Genomic DNA, 18,204 nt, shown 5'->3' with positions numbered 1-18,204 from the left:
CTTTTAAGAACTGTTATGTCCTGTAAACTGCTTGTTATTATGTAGCCAATGTTACAATTAGGGTTGCACAGATACCAAGTACAGTACTCGGTACAAGTACGAGTACATGTACCGATACTTTTGAGCTCCAAGACTACACTAGAGAAAAATTCAAAAATTAGGAGGCAGCTGTCATTTATAAGGAGCACACAGAGCTCCTGGGGTTTGTACATCTCTGTTTTAATGTACGATTTTGTTTTTATAAATATAAATAAAGGGATGCACAAATACCAGTTTTGCGAGTACGAGTACTGATACTTGCCGAGTACTTACAAGTACGAGTACTGATACATTTTTGTTTATTGTCATGTGACAGTTTTTCTAAAACAATACAGACTAATGATTTCAGGACAGTGGTGGAACGCCAGAGCTAGGTCCCAGCTGCAACCACTGCAACCCGGGTAGTTCTCATGAAAATGCCAAGTATCTGCACTGGTACTCGAAAAGTATCTGTGCATCCCTAGTTACAATTAACAGTATTTAATACCCAGAGGACAACCATTATTAAAGCTTGCTAGTAGTTTGCAGTAGTAATATCGATGATAAATCTTGACATTTCCATATTTTGTTCTTACATTGTATATTTTCTGTCCTTTGCAGGAGTAGAATACAGTGATGTCCTACCGGACTCCTTCCCTTCCGCTCCAGCAGAATCTCTACCACATTTCCTCTTGGAACCCGAAGATGCCTACATTGTAAAGAACAAGCCCGTAGAGCTTGTGTGCAAAGCTAACCCAGCCATACAGATCTACTTTAAATGCAATGGGGAATGGGTCAACCAGAATGATCACATTACTAAGGAGAGGGTGGATGAGCTCACAGGTGAGTTACAAATGTTTTTTTTAGTAAACATGTGTGCACACTCTGAAAGCCAGTTACAAAGCAGAATTGTTGCCCAGAGAGAACAGGTGAAGAGTTCATATAACTTGACCGGTGTGCACTGGGAACGTCCACAGCAACAAAAGTCCATGTCAAGACACAAGTCTCCAAGGCTGGCCATACACGGCTCTGTTTTTCTCGATTCCTCCATCAATGCTACGAGTACGTTTATCGAGAATTCCCCGCTGTTCCTTTTGTATTCTTACATTGCCTGCCGGCCTCTGTCTCAATACCGAACAGATCCGCAGCTCATTGGTGGCCAGCTCTGCACCCACTGTGCAAATTTCCACAGGTTCTTGAGAATTCGCACAGTGTATGGCCACCTTAAGGTATCTACATATTTCAAGAGAATAGTTTTGCACCATTTTAATGAATGTGGCTAAATGTTTGTGCTCAGGAAATTCTAACTGGTGGTACGCAGTCCCACTCATGTGCCTGCTATAGCTAGCTTGTCTCAGTCCAGTGGGCAAACTTTTATTGAAAGTGGCTGATGATCAATGGAGAAGATGATTTTACATCATGAAATGTTCACTACTTAAAGCAGTCTGGCATACATTATTAACCCTTGCAGTGGGGCTACCCCCGCACTTTAAGCGTTAACTGCTCATTTTAGTCTAAGGCAGAAAATAAAGTTATACTCACCCGATCCTCTGAGCTGGCCAGCTGTGAGAGTGCTCCTTCAAGCCTATGTCCTCCTCCTCTGCAGTGATGGTATGTCCCTCGGTGTCCTAAAGTCCAATAAACAGTGTATTGGACGTGATGATTTTTTTTGTAAAGATTGTTTACAGTTAGCAAAAAGGAAGTGAAGAAAAAAGTTTTTGTTTGTAGTAGGAAAATGCTAAAATGTCTTGTTTGTATTGCTGTCTGTGTCCTTATTGGGAAGGATGTCTATCAACGAAGGTTGCAACTTTGTTGTTACAACCTTTTTTTATGTTCCTCCCTAGACCAAAATGAGTAGTTGACCCTTGCAGTGCAGGGGATTGTACGGTGTGGTGCGGTGTGTGTGTGTGTCCTGCCGCTACTGGTGCCACCATCGCCTTCCCGGTCTCCACTGTCCCCCGGGACTGGCATGGTGGGTCTCCCGTAATGGATCGGAGGGAGATCAGCAGGCTTCCAGCCACTGGTCCCTCCTCCGATCACTGGACCCGAAAGTGATGTGCATTACATCACTGAGGCTAGGTTTACACCTAGGCATTTCAGATGCCGAGCTGTTTTCGTGCGGTTGTCGCGTGTTTTCGATCGCGCGACTGTTCATTGTAAACCGTGCGATTGTTGCACGTTTTTCAATGCATAGAGATGACTATAGGACCCAAACTGCGCGACAACCGGCCGGAAACAGCTCCTGCACCTTTTCACACGACAGGCGATTTTGGTCGCCCCACAAACCGCAAAGGTGTGAGCAGCCTCCATTGACGTCAATGCGAATTTGTTTTTTGCGCGATATCGCGCGATAAATCGCTTAGGTGTGCACCGGTCCTTATAGTGTCACTGTGCACACTCTCCAGCTCTTAGAGCCAGAAGAAAAAGCTGGTGAAGCAGATCTCTGCTTCATCAGCTTCTTTGGGGTCCCTAGGTGACATTAGAGGTCTGAAAGATCTCTGTCTCCATAAAGAGGACCTGTCACATTATATTTGCTATTACATAGGGGGCTTGTTAGCTGGCGTGACCCCATCTTTTATATTTTACTAAAAAATTTAGTATTATAGTCTGTTTCTGTGCACTAAATGTCATTATTATTTTATTTTATCCTATAAATACGTGTCTGATACACATCTGTGCAAATACCATGCAACATAACAAATTGCAGCTAGCATCTTTTTATTCTACAGGGCCTCTGCTGTTTTAGTCTACAGGACCTCTGCTTTCAGAAAAATATATAATTGTTTGGGGGTCTGAATCTGTTTTCTAGCCAACAATCTTGATTTTATCATGTTTGAGCATATGTAAGAAATTGCTCCGGGTAGCAAGTGGTTAATGCTGAAAATAAATGGCTGATTTTTGGTGATGGCACCTTGCCTATGACTATCTGACAGTGACATACAATGTTGAATATGGAAATGTGCAGGCTCAGTAATATCCCTGTTCCGAAACTAGAACTAGTTGTGGTGTTGGTGGATAGCGGGAGAAATAATTTGTGGGATGTATGGGCAGCGGAGTGGGGTAAGTGCTAGGGAATTGTAATGTTTTGCCAGCGTAATTGTGAAATAGAGTTAAAATGGTGGATCATGTGAGATGATCTGAGGGTCATAGAGATACGAAAGCGGAAGAGAAATTGCTACTAGAGGCAGAATCCCCCAGGGGCACAACTCTAACCAAAGCAGCGTGCTGATTGCAAAAGTGAATATATATAGGCTGCAGCACTTACTTTTGGCACCTGATACCTTTTACAGAACACTTCGTCTTGTCTAATGATGGTTGCCTGTGAAATGTTTTGTTTTTTCATTACCCTGTGAAACTGAGTTAGTTATAAAGCAGACATTTACTGTATACCAGCTCATATATCAATTCCTGCCAAGTGATGTTTTGCCACATGCATAGTAGTTTTGTTGTCTGCTCATTAGGTAGCAATTTGTATATTAACACTTTAGATCCTTTTACTAGGTCTTGTGGTTCGGGAGGTCCAAATCGAAGTGTCCAGGCAGCAGGTAGAAGAACTCTTTGGTCTGGAAGATTACTGGTGTCAGTGCGTGGCATGGAGCTCAGCCGGAACCACCAAGAGCCGTCGGTCCTATGTCAGGATAGCCTGTAAGTTTGGTCCATTAGTTCTATAGGAAACTGGCTTGTCTAAGAACATCACTGTTATTGTAATGTGGATTGTCAGCTGTATTGACAACATCGCCATCTTGTGGTGATATTTGCAAAGTGAAGCCTTGCCCCTGATTGATTTCTAAATCACCAATGAGGCTATAAATGCAAGATTTCCGATAACAAAGGATAGCACTGATCTTTTATTTACATACATTTTCAGGGCATTTTAATATAGAATGACAACTCATTCAAAAGGTTTGTAGAAAATATCCCTGTTTTTATCTGCAAGTATTTAATTTGTAAAGCGCTGCGCAAACTGTTGGCGCTATATAAATCCTATATAATAATAATAATCTTGCTTTTATATAGCAGGTGGTATTTCTTGTAAGTTAATTTATTTTTCTTTGTGTTCACAGATCTCAGAAAGAATTTTGATCAGGAACCGCTGGGTAAAGAAGTACCTCTTGAGCAAGAAGTGTTACTTCAGTGTCGTCCACCAGAAGGCATTCCACCTGCTGAGGTAGGGTATCTCTGTTTTATTGTGTTCTTAGATGAGGGCTAAATAAGAAATCCATTGACTGGTTTGCTGACTTTTTATGTGCATACCTCCTAGCAGTCTCAATATTCTTTGTTGTTATTGATGACATTTTCAGTTCTAGCTAGCTTGCCAGAAGAGAATATAGTTTGCAGTCTCCTATTGTGTTTTGTTTTACATTCTAGAATGGCTAGAAGTCATATCACGATGTATAAAAAGGCTGTGATCTGAGGGTCATGGAGAGGATCTTTTTAACAGATTAAATTTGAGCATATAGCTAATGATGGGATTCTAATTCCACTTGCATACAAAAATTGCTGCAATTTAGTATAATTAAAATGTTCTACTTCTATAATGAGCAAGTTTATTTAATTGTTATATAGAAAGCAGATAGTCCAGAATTACAGCCACTTCCCCATCCAGCAGGAGCTACCACCTGCAAAGCCTTGATAGATAAATATCGGTAAAGGTAAGGGAGATAAATGAGCCGCATCCAAGTGAGCAGTTACGTTTAGTTTTGATGAATACATCCACTTTGCTATCCTATTTTATTACTGCTCAGTAGAATTATTTGTATGCTGTTACTAATGAGTCATTCTAATGTCTAATTGCTCTGCTACTTTTCACAGATATTCATTCACCAAGTGTTTGACAGAACTGGTTTACATAATGTTGCCAGTCTTATAAAGGCATGTTGCTGCTAAGTTGTTTTTAAAATGAACCCAGTGACTTACCCCTACAACACAACAGAGTCACCAAACTTACCCCAAAGCAGGACATAATCATATTGCCTTTACTCCCATTCTGCTCTCTTCAGCTCCTTGAGGTAAAGAGAGGTCGCACTGTGTAACCAATGTAATGTGACAGTGCTGGACAATTACCAAGCACTGGTGCTATCACATCACAGAAAGAGTTGCATACTCTGCCCTACCTGGAGGTACCAGGTATTATCTTTTGTGCCTGGAACAGTGTGACAGGTGAATAAAGAGAATCTGTCATGAGAAAATAGTGGAGGTTGCAATTGCTGAACTGTTCTTTAGAGAATGCTAGCTCTCTGGCTGGCATGGTGATGATTTGACTTCATTGCTGTCTGAGTCACAGACCTGAAGTATAGAGATAATGAATTCTGACAATTGTCTGACACATTTACAGCATGCTTGTTTCAGGTTGGTGACTTAAAATTAAACTGTATGTCCACTCAGCCAAATTGGGATAACACCTAGTGTATATTTGTTATTGTGAATGTTCCCATTTATAGTATAACAATCAAATATGTATATAGCATAACTTAAAATACTTTAAAAAAAAGTTACTTACCATTTACTTGCTGTTTTCTCAATACCCCAGAACTGAAGTTTTTCCATTATCTGCCATTTCAAGGAGGGGACTGGAGGGGGGTTTAGAGTTAATGTTTACCTTGATTTACTCTGCCTGTGCTGTGCTGGCAAATCTCATTTTCATTTGTAAACTAGAGTTGAACAATGTCTGTCCCAACAAAGAGTTAAAAATCATGGTTTTGTGTACAGACTCACAAATTGTTCAGACCAGCTTGCAATCTGGTCAGGGGCCAGCTCCAATGCAACATGAAAATTGTATTGGAAAAAAATAATTAAATAAATAAAAAGTTATAAAGGAATACAAATCCCAGCAATACATTATACAGCACAATGTACCATCAGCTATAGAGGAATACAAATCCCAGCAATACATTATACAGCACAATGTACCATCAGCTATAGAGGAATGCAAATCCCAGCAATACATTATACAGCACAATGTACCATCAGCTATAGAGGAATACAAATCCCAGCAATACATTATACAGCACAATGTACCATCAGCTATAGAGGAATGCAAATCCCAGGAATACATTATACAGCACAATGTACCATCAGCTATAGAGGAATACAAATCCCAGCAATACATTATACAGCACAATTTACAATCAGCTATAGAGGAATAAAAACCCCCAAAATACATTATACTGAATGCAAATCCCAGGAATACATTATACAGCACAATGTACCATCAGCTATAGAGGAATACAAATCCCAGCAATACATTATACAGTGCAATGTACCATCAGCTATAGAGGAATACAAATCCCAGCAATACATTATCATTATACAGTGCAATGTACCATTTGGGGGGAAAGTGCAGGCAGTGGGAGTTGGTGGGGAGATATTTCAAAGGGGGGAGGGGGAAACGTCTCCACCAACTTTCTTCCCTGAGATCGTGGTGTGGGAGTGTCTGTCGGCAGCTGCCGTCCCCCCATGCCTGCTCCTCCTGGCTTCAGTCTTCTCCCAGTCTGCTCCCCGTGTGGCGATTGTGGATGGTGTGGCAGTGGCAAGTCAGTGAGAGCTGGGTGAGGCAAGGAGGAGAACCGGGATGCGTGGAGCCGTGAGCAGGGCGACTAGTTGAATGCCAACTAATCGATGATTGAAAACGTTAACAATGTTTTCATCATCAATTTATAATCAACTTAGTCGATTTCGTTGTTGCAGCCCTAGACATAGTCATTAGAGAGCCCTTGTGCAAGAACAGTTTTTGGGCCCCCTTTCAACAACTGCATGAGTACCAATACTTATTCATGATTGATAGATAGATAGATAGTATAACTTTACGATACTTTGAACTTTCCATTTACTTTCAGTGCAGATGGTGTTTAGAGGAAATGGAAGACAGTGCCAGTGAGGCATTATACACTGCATGGTTTGAGCATCATTAGAAAAAACAAAAAATGCTTCTTACCAGTCCAGGACATAATCAGTGTCCAGATGTATGTTACAACAGGAAGGGTACCATTACCCACCTAACCCACATATAGTATAATTGAGCACCTTGGACAAATAAGGCCCTTTTTCAAGTGCACAAATGGTGGGTCCTTCCCAGTTGCCAAAAAGAGAAACCTAATTTCTATTACTGCAGTCTTTATGAGGTAAAAATTCAACACTTCAGGAGGGAAAACCCTGAAACCTAGGTGTTGTGACCTTGCCAATTAAATTCCTAAGGCATACAAGAAGGTGGTTTTTAATTTATTCCAGTCGCATCACATAACTAAATACTCGAATGAAGTGCATATTTTACTTCCTCTAGCCTATCCTTTGCTGTGTACTGAATGGTGGTGTGTTTCTCTTTGCATGTCGAGCTCCTGAGCTGTTTGAGAGATTTGAAAACCAGTGTATAACTCTTTATACTGAATTAGAGAAGCCATTAGCTTCCTATTTTAAGGGTTATTGCACACAATATATGCATATTTGTCTTCTGTATTGAAAGCTGCTCCTAATGGAAAATTAATGTGGATTACTTTGTGACATGTTTAACCTTTTCAATCATTTGCAATAATCCCCAAGCTTCTGCAGTTCAAAGATGACTAATTGTTGTTGATATTTCAGCCAGTAATGTGTTCTCTTTTTAATTATTTGTCATTTAAACGCCCGTCTCTTTTCTTCCCCTCCTTTCTCAATAGGTGGAATGGTTAAAAAATGAAGACATCATTGACTCCACACAAGACACCAATTACCTCATAACAATTGACCACAATCTCATAATTAAGCAAGCCCGGCTCTCAGACACAGCCAACTATACCTGCGTTGCTAAGAATATTGTTGCTAGACGGAGAAGTACCACAGCGACGGTTATAGTTTATGGTGAGGGTTTTTTTTATACTTCTGTGTGGGGTTCATATAAAAGGATACCTGCAAAATAATATTGTTCTTATTATTTTTTCCTTTGGCTCTTTTTTTTGGTACTATGAGACTTGTTTTTATATGTTTATATTCTAACGTTTGCTGTATTTACATTGAAATATTAAATTGATAAATGCTTGGCCATTTTTCAGATCTTTTCTAGAGGCATTTTTTTTTCCACCCAAACTATTTCACAAAATGTATTGAACTGGCTGATTACATACTGTTTACTGTATTCAATACAGCCATGCAAAGCACAGTAATCCATAGATACCACTCGGGTTTAATTTATCTAAACTTAGATCAGTGAAAGATGACTTCAGTTTCTTATGGGCTGCGGGGATGCCTTTCCCATTAGATACATTCAAAGTAGTGATTACCTGTTAATTCACAGAACAGAAACACAATCCTTTAGAAGTTGGCCAACCTAGACACCAGTTCTTTAAGTGTCCTTTAAGGGGAACTGTGCTTAAATGTTAGCTGGGATAGAAAGGTTAAGAGTAATGGAAGGACGGAACATACTTACCTTTCCTGGAGAAAATAAATCTCCATCCAGTTTTGGCTACATTTCTGAAGGGTTAGGCATGATTACATGATCTTTGCTGAAGAGTAGGATTAGCTAATCTGAACTCTGATCCTTCTGTTGAGATCACATGACAAAGTGCCCAGACATTGGGGTTTTTGACCACAACCGAAGAGACCCAGGAGCAACATTTTCTTTACAAAAGTTAAGCATTCTAGTCATTTTATTAGTCCTTTAATATACCCTCACACCCAACTAAGACTGCAATAGACTCTGTTATGTTTGAGGTCCTGCATTATATTGGCGGGCATGTTCAACAATTGGTACAAGGTTTTTACTTTAGGAAGCATTTGTTTTTACTGTTCTTTCTACATGTAAAAATACCATTTTGTTCATCTTGGTTCAGGAACAAAACTGAATTTGGTTGTGATTGTGCTTCAACTTATTCAATTGAGGTATAGTCATGATAAAATATATAATGACATTGACAATTTAGGTGTACAAGTTGTTTATCGTTTCTTTTTAAAATTCCCAATACCAAGATACCAAGGCTTATATGTAGAACAAAATAAAATATTTCATTAAAAAAGTAGGTGTTGCGGTACTTAATGAAAAGTACATCTGCAGAGATTTTTTTTCTTGCTCCCTGCCAGTGATGTACACCTAATGCACTCTGTGATGATTTGGCAGTTTTGCTGCACTGCTCCTGAATTTAAAGCAGAGTTGCCACTCTCGATTAGACTCTGCCTGCTTGCACTACAGTGGGGATGGGGCTACTACTGATTCACAAGCCTGTAGCTTGTCAATCATAACCTATCCACACCTAGTCCTGCCTACTGCTTTCTGGATTGTCAGCTCTGCCTCTGTTGCTGAAACCCTCCCACTGTAAGCTGCTTTATCTACGAGGGGAGTGTGTGAGACACAAATGAAAGAGGATATGGCTCAGTCAGGGAAGATGAAGGAAGCTGTTTGTTTACTTTATGAGGCTTGAGCATGACACAGCAACTGGATATGGGATTTGTTTAGACTGTTATGTTGGAGCCTTTAAATGTGCTTTAATATGAAATATTTAATCCACCCAATATACATTCCCTTTAAATATCAGTGGTATTTCAATGCAGTGTAAGCGAGGCGTCTGCCTATAAATCTGAATTGGTTTGATAGAGATTTGTGAAGACAATGGAAGAGAGTTAAGGAATTTTCTTGAGCTTCCACACGGAATGTCTTCAGAGTGAGACAGTCACATTTTGGCAACCAATTTCTCATAAATATGATAGCCCCATGTCTGTGTCTTGGGAAATAACTGTGGATGTCTAGCACAGAAATATATCCTGTCTGTAATCTCAAACCCATACCTGTCATGTATACAATCTGCAGTCAGTTTCATTCTGTGTAGCAATTACCAAAAACAAGCTGCCATAGCAGTTCTATTTCTCTAAAATAAGCTTTCCTGAGTATTAAGCTAAAAATACATAAAATCGGCACTAGGGACTTTCATTACTGTGTGATATTTTGAATTTGGAGGTATTTTAGATCAGTTTTTTGGGATACCACTTTCTGAATATTTTTTTGGTCCATTTTATTAATTAGACACAATCATCAGCAATATCTGTTCAATTTAAAGTGATACCTTATATGAAGGACTGCACCAAATAATTATTTTTTTCTTAACTAATGTTGTGTTTTGGATAACTGTCCAAACACAATATTTTAGAAATTTTTGGTATTTTCAGCAAGCACCATTATTTGTTTTGTTCCAAAAATCTTAGAACATTTGGGAAAACAAAAATAAATATTCATTTAACGAGGATATGTGAACAGCATGAAACGTTTATTCAGTAATCAGATTGTTGTACAGCATTCCTAAGATCTGATTGTTCTGAAAGAGAAGAGTACAAAGTGGATGCAGGAACTCAGCCAAATCCAGTTATGTCATGTTTAGATCTCTATGATAAGAATATAGGTAGACATTTTATATACTGCCGGGTACATATTGTATTATACAACAGAGCTGTATAATACACGGCTTAGCTTTTTTTATGTGAGGCATACAGATGTGTTCACGAAGTCAGTGCACAATTTGGTGGTGATGTACCAATCACAAGAATCCAAAGCAATTATTCACATTTCTGTTTTCAATGATTAACAATGATTACGGTATGTTCTGGGTGACTGGTTACTATTGGTTAGTGCTTATTAATTGTTGCCCTTTGCACCTACCTATTTTTAATACCGAAATAGCCCCCTTCAGTATTTGAATAAAGAGATCATATTAACAGCCCTCCAATATATTAAAAGATGTGAGTTTGATGAACAATTATACCCCTTCACTTTGCATTTTCCTTCCTAATGTTGTTTTCTTCTGTTGACCAATTGGTCCCTGTTGATTACCTATGACACTTGACAGCTAGTTTAGAACAAAAACCTGCTTAAAAGTCGATCTATCTGGGGTAAGATATTACCAGTCATAGAGCCAAAGTAATTACAGTACATTGACTGATGATGTTTAATGTTTTTCTGCACAGCAAAGCTTGCAATTCAAGTAGCAGATGTCTGGAAAATAAAACTAAGTACCGCTTAGCAACTCTCAATGTACTAAATTAATTACATCTGCTTATAATAACCATAGCACCTGTTAATGGGGTTTGTGTGCCAACTCTACCCAGCCGACAGTGGGTGGCATTGATTTTTCCAGGCTGGACAGTGGCTTACCAGATGGTTATAAATATTTTCAAGTCATTAGTTAAGACAATTGTTATTTTTCTCTCCTTATTTTTTTTTCTCTGCATGCTATTAGCTCTAATAGGTTTCATAAGTCATTAGTCCATGTTGCATCCATTTTTTGCTAATGAAACTGGAAGACAAAATGGCTTCTTTGTTATGGTGAACCGCATTTTATTTTTCTGTTGTAGTCAATGGAGGATGGTCATCTTGGTCAGAATGGTCTTCCTGTAATAACCCCTGTGGTCGTGGTATTCAGAAGAGGACACGGATGTGTACTAATCCAACTCCACTTAATGGTGGGGCCTTTTGTGATGGTCAACCACTTCAGAAACTTGCTTGTACAACCATGTGTCCAGGTAAGTTTCATTTCAAAGGCTGTCATCTATATACTAATGTTTCAGCTCGTACGTTGTATACAAATACAGTCTTTTGAACTGTGCCTTGTAGAGGTTTTGCTTTCCTAGCATTACTCTGGGCAGTTTGAAAGCATTATAGCTCCTGCTCAATCTATTAATGACTGACCTGTCATTTATAATATGTTGCATTTTTTTTTTAAATTACTGTCCTGTGTCCTTTGCAAGACTGTTGCAAATGATTTTACAGTAATTTAAAGTAGATCCAGTCTAATCACAATCTCAGATAATCTTTAACATGTAAATGTAATATCAACATTTATTTAAAATGTCTTAAATCTAAAGATTTCATTAAAATATTTGCCACAAAGCACACTTTTTATTATAAGATGACAACAATTTATCCCAATTGCTCTCCTGCGTTGTCCCCCAGTCACTTGCACTTCAGATGAAGACTTCAATGGGCCATGCACAGGGTTTTAAATGCTGTTATTGCCGCCAGAATGCTCACCTGAGCAAAGACCTGCACTCATTCATTAAGGGGCTCATATAGAAACCTTCCAACAAGCATAAATTCTTGGGCTCCCCATGCGAATGGCATTTGCTCAGCTTTACATTGGGCTTAAAGTTTATACATGACCCCTAAATGACTGAAAGAGGCCGGAGAAGATCAGCAGATCATTTGGTATACTAAATGTCATCCAGGTAGGGTTTAGCTTTTTTTCATTTCGAATTTGTGTAATTTTTTATCTTACACACAACAGTGTGTCCTTTTGGTGGCAAATATGCAATATCTAGGTCACGTTTATTAAAACATCTGAATGTATAACCGTCTGTGTTGACTTGTATCAGCTAAACAAATTAGACCTGCACTGTAAATTACAATGGGAACCTGAAGGTTTGAATTGAATGGTCATTATGGGACAATACAGACAGTTCTTGCTGATAAATGAAGCTTACTGTCTGTGTTTGCTCCTTAATACCCCAGTCATATTTCATCTGCTACTACAGGATGTATATTGTAAGTAAAATGGTAGTAATGAGGCACGTACACAGTTCTTGTAATTTGCTTTGTTAAATCCCATTTTCATAATAGGCTTCTTTACCTGGCCTTCTCTTTCTATTCTTCTAATTTGCTGTATTTTTGGATTCAGTTGACGGTGGATGGACTGAGTGGAGCAAGTGGTCAGCTTGCAGCACTGAATGCACGCATTGGCGAAGCAGGGAATGTAACGCACCCACTCCTAAAAATGGTGGGAAAGACTGCAATGGCGTGCTCTTAGATTCCAAAAACTGCACAGATGGCATGTGTATGCAGAGTAAGTGTTGGCTACTAAATGTGTTGAATTAAATTCCAAACCATAAAAAGTATTTGTTATAGGTGTTTAATATTAGCCTGAGGGCTGCTTGCCGCAGCTTGTTTATATTATTGTGATTAAGATGCACAATAAAATAATTTCCCAGTGCTCTTTAAGGACATCTTTACGTATATGTAAGCTTTTGCTAAGCCACCACGTCCTCGAGCTGAACTACAATAGCCTTACCCTATGCAGCTGCCTACATTACTTTGTTCCAGAGCAGTGGCCTCCTCAGTTGCTAACAGCCTGTCCGAAGAAAGTCTGTTTAGCTCTGGCCAAAGACACTTCAGAGTTACTTGACTTGAATGGGCTTTATATGAAGACTCGAAATACTGCTCTATTTAAGGAGACTTTGTGAGTAGTAATGTCCAGTGCTGAAGAGATTTATGTTAAACAGGCTCTGAACAATGGTGAAGGCCGCAGCTCTCTTACTATGAAAATAAGCAGCTTGGGAAGGGGCAGTGGCTTCTGTATAAGTTTGGATGAAGGTACAACTGTACTTTAAAGTGCCTCATATATTCAACAATACAAAATAGTGATTATAGTAATGATATGTAATTTTGATAATAGTGATACCATTTGCAGCAAGCTAATGTGTTGGTCGTTAACAGAACACTTAGGATAATACAAGCTGACTCATCTAAAGAAGAAATGATGTATATACACTGCCTGGCCAAAATAAAAAGGTCCCCAACCGGATTTCGGGCAGTGTTAAGAGTTGGGGTTGCTTGGGTTGGTCAGGTCTAGGTACAGCAACATTCTGTGCCCAAAAAATGAGGTCAGCTGCCTGCCTTGAATATACTAAATTACCAGGTTTTTCCATCAATTGATTTTTTTTCGTTCCTGATGGCACGGGCATATTTTAGGATGACAATACTAGGATTCATTAGGCTTAAATTGTGAAAGAGTGGTTTGGGGAGCATGAGTCATAATTTTTACACATGGATTGGCCACCACAAAGTCCAGACCTTAACCCCATTATGCATCTTTGGACGGAACTCTGGAAGGGAATAAATGTGATATTGCATAAGCTTATCGAAACTATGCCACAGCGAATGTGTGCTGTAATGAAAGGTGGTCCGACTTTTTTGGGCCAGGCAGTGTGTGTGTGTGTATATGTATATACAGTGTGTGTGTGTGTGTGTGTGTATATGTGATATATATATATATATGTGTGTGTGTATGTATGTATGTGTGTGTGTGTATGTATATATATATATATATACACACACTCATTTTTAATGCCTTTACGTTTTTATATGTTTAAGCCTCTCAAAGTAGACCTTTTGTGATTTATTAGCTCTGACAAATTAGCATTTATATCAATCCCAAGTATTGGTTGTGAGAATTCCTTTTGTGCATGTAGCTTTTTAAATCTCATTAAGGTGTGCTTCAGTCAAAATAGGAAATAAAGTCTTAAATGCTTCAGGGAACACACTGTACTTGCTCTGGGCTTCTATTTATCATTCATGCCTGTAGTGGTCCACCCTAGTCTTTTGTTGTTGATCAGGGAACACCTAGTTTAATTGCAGGGGAGAGATTTCTAAACACACCCATTATATGAAATTTGACCGAGTCTCCAATCAGGTTTAAATTTTCATTGGAAGTTTAAATAATATTGATGATACTTGAAGTGGAGAGAGTTTCGCACAAAGATACAGGAAGGTCACCAACACACCTGAAATGTAGGAATTGACTTCAGTGGACTATCAACATTTAGAAGAGTTGCAGAATTTCTTAAAAAGCGTTTGCAGTTCACTTGTTCCCCACAACTGTTCTGTACATTTTGGCTGATAAGACATTATTATAGTATTCCCTAACATACCTTTTGCATGTAAATTACAGTCATACTTTCACTTGCATGCTGATGAGATGTCAGAAAACTGCAAAGTTACTATTGTTAATGATGCCACAGATGAGATTTTTGCTTCCGTTTTTCGGAGTGAACGCCATCTGACAGGGTTTCACAGTTACATTCCATGACAGTTTCAATCACAATCCATTACCATGTAATCTGTGTATTTCTTTTTAATTTTCTTTTCATTGTCATTCATTGTATTTGCTCCATTTTTTTTTTGCCAGGGTGACTAATTTCATTATGGTTTTTGTTTCTAACAGACAAAAGAGTTTTAGGTGAACCAAAAAGCCATTGTAAGTTTCATTTCATCACTTTCATTTTAATTCATCTTCTGAGTTCTGTTATCTTATTTTGCATGAGCGCTGATCTGTTACCTGCACTTTGTGTAATTGTGGAGGTTACCATATAATATCATGAAGTCTGCTGCTGACTTTAAACAATACTGTAATCTGCAGTATTATAAATCATTATTGTAAGCCTAACTACGGCCATATTAAAAGGCAAGCAGAATAATCAAGATTGTAAATGGGCATTTTTTTACCTGGTGCTCTTTATTATTATTATTACAAGAAATAAACTTGTCCTTATGGGGAAGCTGTACATTTTGCACAGTTCTTATGCTTATACAAACACAGAATTGTCCTAAAGCAAAACAAATAACATTTTAGATACTTTATGAGCCTGTACAGTCTAATATATGTTCATATTGTTCAGTGTGCTTTTCAGGTAGCAATCAGCACACAACTGAAGCAATAAAAGTAATAGGCAACTGCATTTCAAACACCACCAATAGCAGGGCTGTGCTGTGCCACCGCAACTCCCTGAATTGAGCCAAGTGATGGCTTTAAAAGCATTCTTACTGCCACAGTGCGAGCCTTTAAACAAGAACTCTGGGTGAATCAAATCTTAACCCTTGCAGTGGGGCAACCCCCACACTGTAAAGGTTAAGCACTTGCTTTGTCTAATGATATACTCACCCGAACCGCGATGCCGGCTTGGTCCCAGACTGGTCCCTTCAGGCTGTCTCCTCCTCACTTCAGTGATGGAATGTACCTCAACGTCCTCACAGTATATGCACTGTATAGGACGTGATGACTACCAAGATCTTGGAGCAGAGGGGGAGCGAGGCTGAAGGGACCAGTCTAAGAGCCAGCCAGGATTGTGGTTCGGGTGAGTATATTTGTTATTTTAGTTCCCCTGAGCACTTTAACCTTTGCAGTGTGGGGGGCAGCCCCACTGCAAGGGTTACGATTTTATTTGCCTGCAGTTCATCTTTAAGGTCCTGTCTTGAGCATAAAAAAGCTGTTGCCTTTAGCAACTGATCTGGTATTAGGTTTGTGATGCAGGTTGAAACTAAAATAGCCCTTAATTGCTTATTATTCGCCAAAACCCTATTTTACCTTTGCATGCTGTTTGTAAACAAAATTAGCCCTTCAGATTTTGTAATGTGCTATCAATTAAGTAGTCTGGTTAAACTTAACTAAGGAAAGGCATTGGGATAAACTGGATATATTAATGAAATGGTATTGGCTAAAAATCCAATTCAAATACAATCCTAAGAAGTATACTGCTGCTTTCTTCAAATAGGAGAGAGTGTGTCATCACGTACATCACAGGTCCAACAAGGTTTTTTATTTCCTATTTAAGCAAAGGCAGCAGAGTTTCCCCAAGTATCTCTAACATCTGGCCTATGCATTGGTGTTAAGCAAACCCTAGCACTTAACTCCACCACTGCTCAAACCACAACACTAAACCCTCCCTCTACTCAAACCTTAACACCTAAATCTCCCTGTACTCACACCTAAATCTCCCTGTACTCACACCTAAATCTCCCTGTACTCACACCTAAACCTCCCTGTACTCACACCTAAATCTCCCTCTACTCACACCTAAATCTCCCTCTACTTACACCTAAATCTCCCTCTACTCACACCTAAATCTCCCTCTACTCACACCTAAATCTCCCTCTACTCACACCTAAATCTCCCTCCACTCACACCTTAACACCTAAATCTCCCTCTACTCAAACCTTAACACCTAAATCTCCCTCTACTCACACCCTAACACTTAACCCCCCCCTTCAAACCCTAACACTTAACCCCCCCTTCAAACCCTAACACTTACCTGTTCTCAATCCCTAGCCCCTAATTCGTCCTCTACCTAAACTAGAACACTTAACCCCCATGCTAACAGCTTAACCCTTTACATATAACCTGCACCTTAATGTTGAACTTAACAGAAAATGAACCTCTACAACAGCATACTTACCTTATTGGACATGTGAAGGCTCTGTGTCAAATTTCCAATAGCCCTGCAATAAGGCCTCTGTGCTGAACAACAAATGATCGCTGGGCAGAGCTATGGATATCATTTATACCACTGTGCCGAACCATACATGTGGATCCAGGAGTTTATAGCAAAGATACAGTCTAAAATTACAGATCATTTTATTCCAACTTGGATGTATCTGTATAGTCATAACTAGAGCAAGATATGTAATCTATCTAATGTGAAGTAGGGGTTGGAAAGTACACAGAATAACTAGATAAATAAATTATACAATTGTACCATATTACCAAAGGTACATATTATTATCGTGGACAAAATTGTACATGGATAAAATCTATACCACATTTGCTGTGAGAGCAGTTGTCCTTGAAGCTTCTTCTAGAAAGAGAAGTAGCCATATGTTTATCAAGCAGATGCATTTTGCAAGTTCTTGAACCTGACCAGAGGGAATGCTGTACACAAAGAATTCTAGGCAGTATAATAAAAGAGGATGAGTTGTGGATGACAGAGATGTCAGGGAAGTTTTGTTGTAGAATATGAGAACTGCACATTGATGAAATGAGTCATTTCTATAGAACGAAATTAACAAACACTAGTTACATAATGTCTGAACAGAGCCTTACAATATATTGATAATCACTGTAGTATATACATTTTGCTAACTGTATTTATATGTACAGTATTTAGACTATAGGAGAGCTGGCATTGAATTTTATAGTACAAAATAGCCGTGCATACCTTTTTATGTACGTTTCTTTATTAATGTTAGCACCTTTTGTGTTGATTCAATTATTCTTTATATGATGTCTGCAATAGCAGCACTTTCTGTCTCTACCAGTGTTCATTTTTTTTTCTTTCTGTGCACTGTTTGTTTTTTGACAATCAACGCCATCTTGTGTCCTTTTTTTGTGTAGCATTTGTTATTATTTTTGGCCTAGGGAAATTAACAATTACCTTTTTACTAATATTCAGGTGGAATCCTAACCAAGTTTAGGGCAGTGACTGCTAAAATCCTGTTTCAATGAGAGCACCTCAGCTTTTCTTTTCTATTTTTTTTTTTTTTTATAAAGTAGTTTGTAATAAATGGTCATCAACTTCAGCTGGTCAGGTCAATTTAGCCAGACTTCACAATGCTCCAATGCCTATCGCAAACTGTGTACACCACTGGCCAAGAGGTCTCTAGCTTACTGTGGTGTAGGCCTGGGCCAG

General features: G+C 38.9%; 1 protein-coding gene across 1 annotated transcript in view; it reads left to right on the top strand.

Annotated features, from left to right (window-relative positions):
- The first annotated feature begins 578 nt into the window (after positions 1-578).
- Positions 579-18,204, top strand: part of UNC5B (unc-5 netrin receptor B) — a 33,956-nt gene continuing 16,330 nt past the window's right edge. Inside the window, exons 1-7 of the mRNA XM_018553064.1 lie at positions 579-861; positions 3,520-3,663; positions 4,083-4,186; positions 7,671-7,851; positions 11,326-11,493; positions 12,645-12,809; positions 14,967-14,999. Of these exons, the coding sequence (XP_018408566.1) occupies positions 579-861; positions 3,520-3,663; positions 4,083-4,186; positions 7,671-7,851; positions 11,326-11,493; positions 12,645-12,809; positions 14,967-14,999 (1,078 nt within the window). The remainder of the gene's footprint in view (positions 862-3,519; positions 3,664-4,082; positions 4,187-7,670; positions 7,852-11,325; positions 11,494-12,644; positions 12,810-14,966; positions 15,000-18,204) is intronic.

The sequence above is a fragment of the Nanorana parkeri genome, unplaced genomic scaffold, assembly GCF_000935625.1.
Source record: "Nanorana parkeri isolate BGI_ZX_2015 unplaced genomic scaffold, ASM93562v1 scaffold108, whole genome shotgun sequence".
In the NCBI taxonomy this organism is placed as follows: domain Eukaryota; kingdom Metazoa; phylum Chordata; class Amphibia; order Anura; family Dicroglossidae; genus Nanorana; species Nanorana parkeri.
Note: the sequence above shows the minus strand (reverse complement) of the source record. Positions and strands in the feature narration are given on the sequence as shown.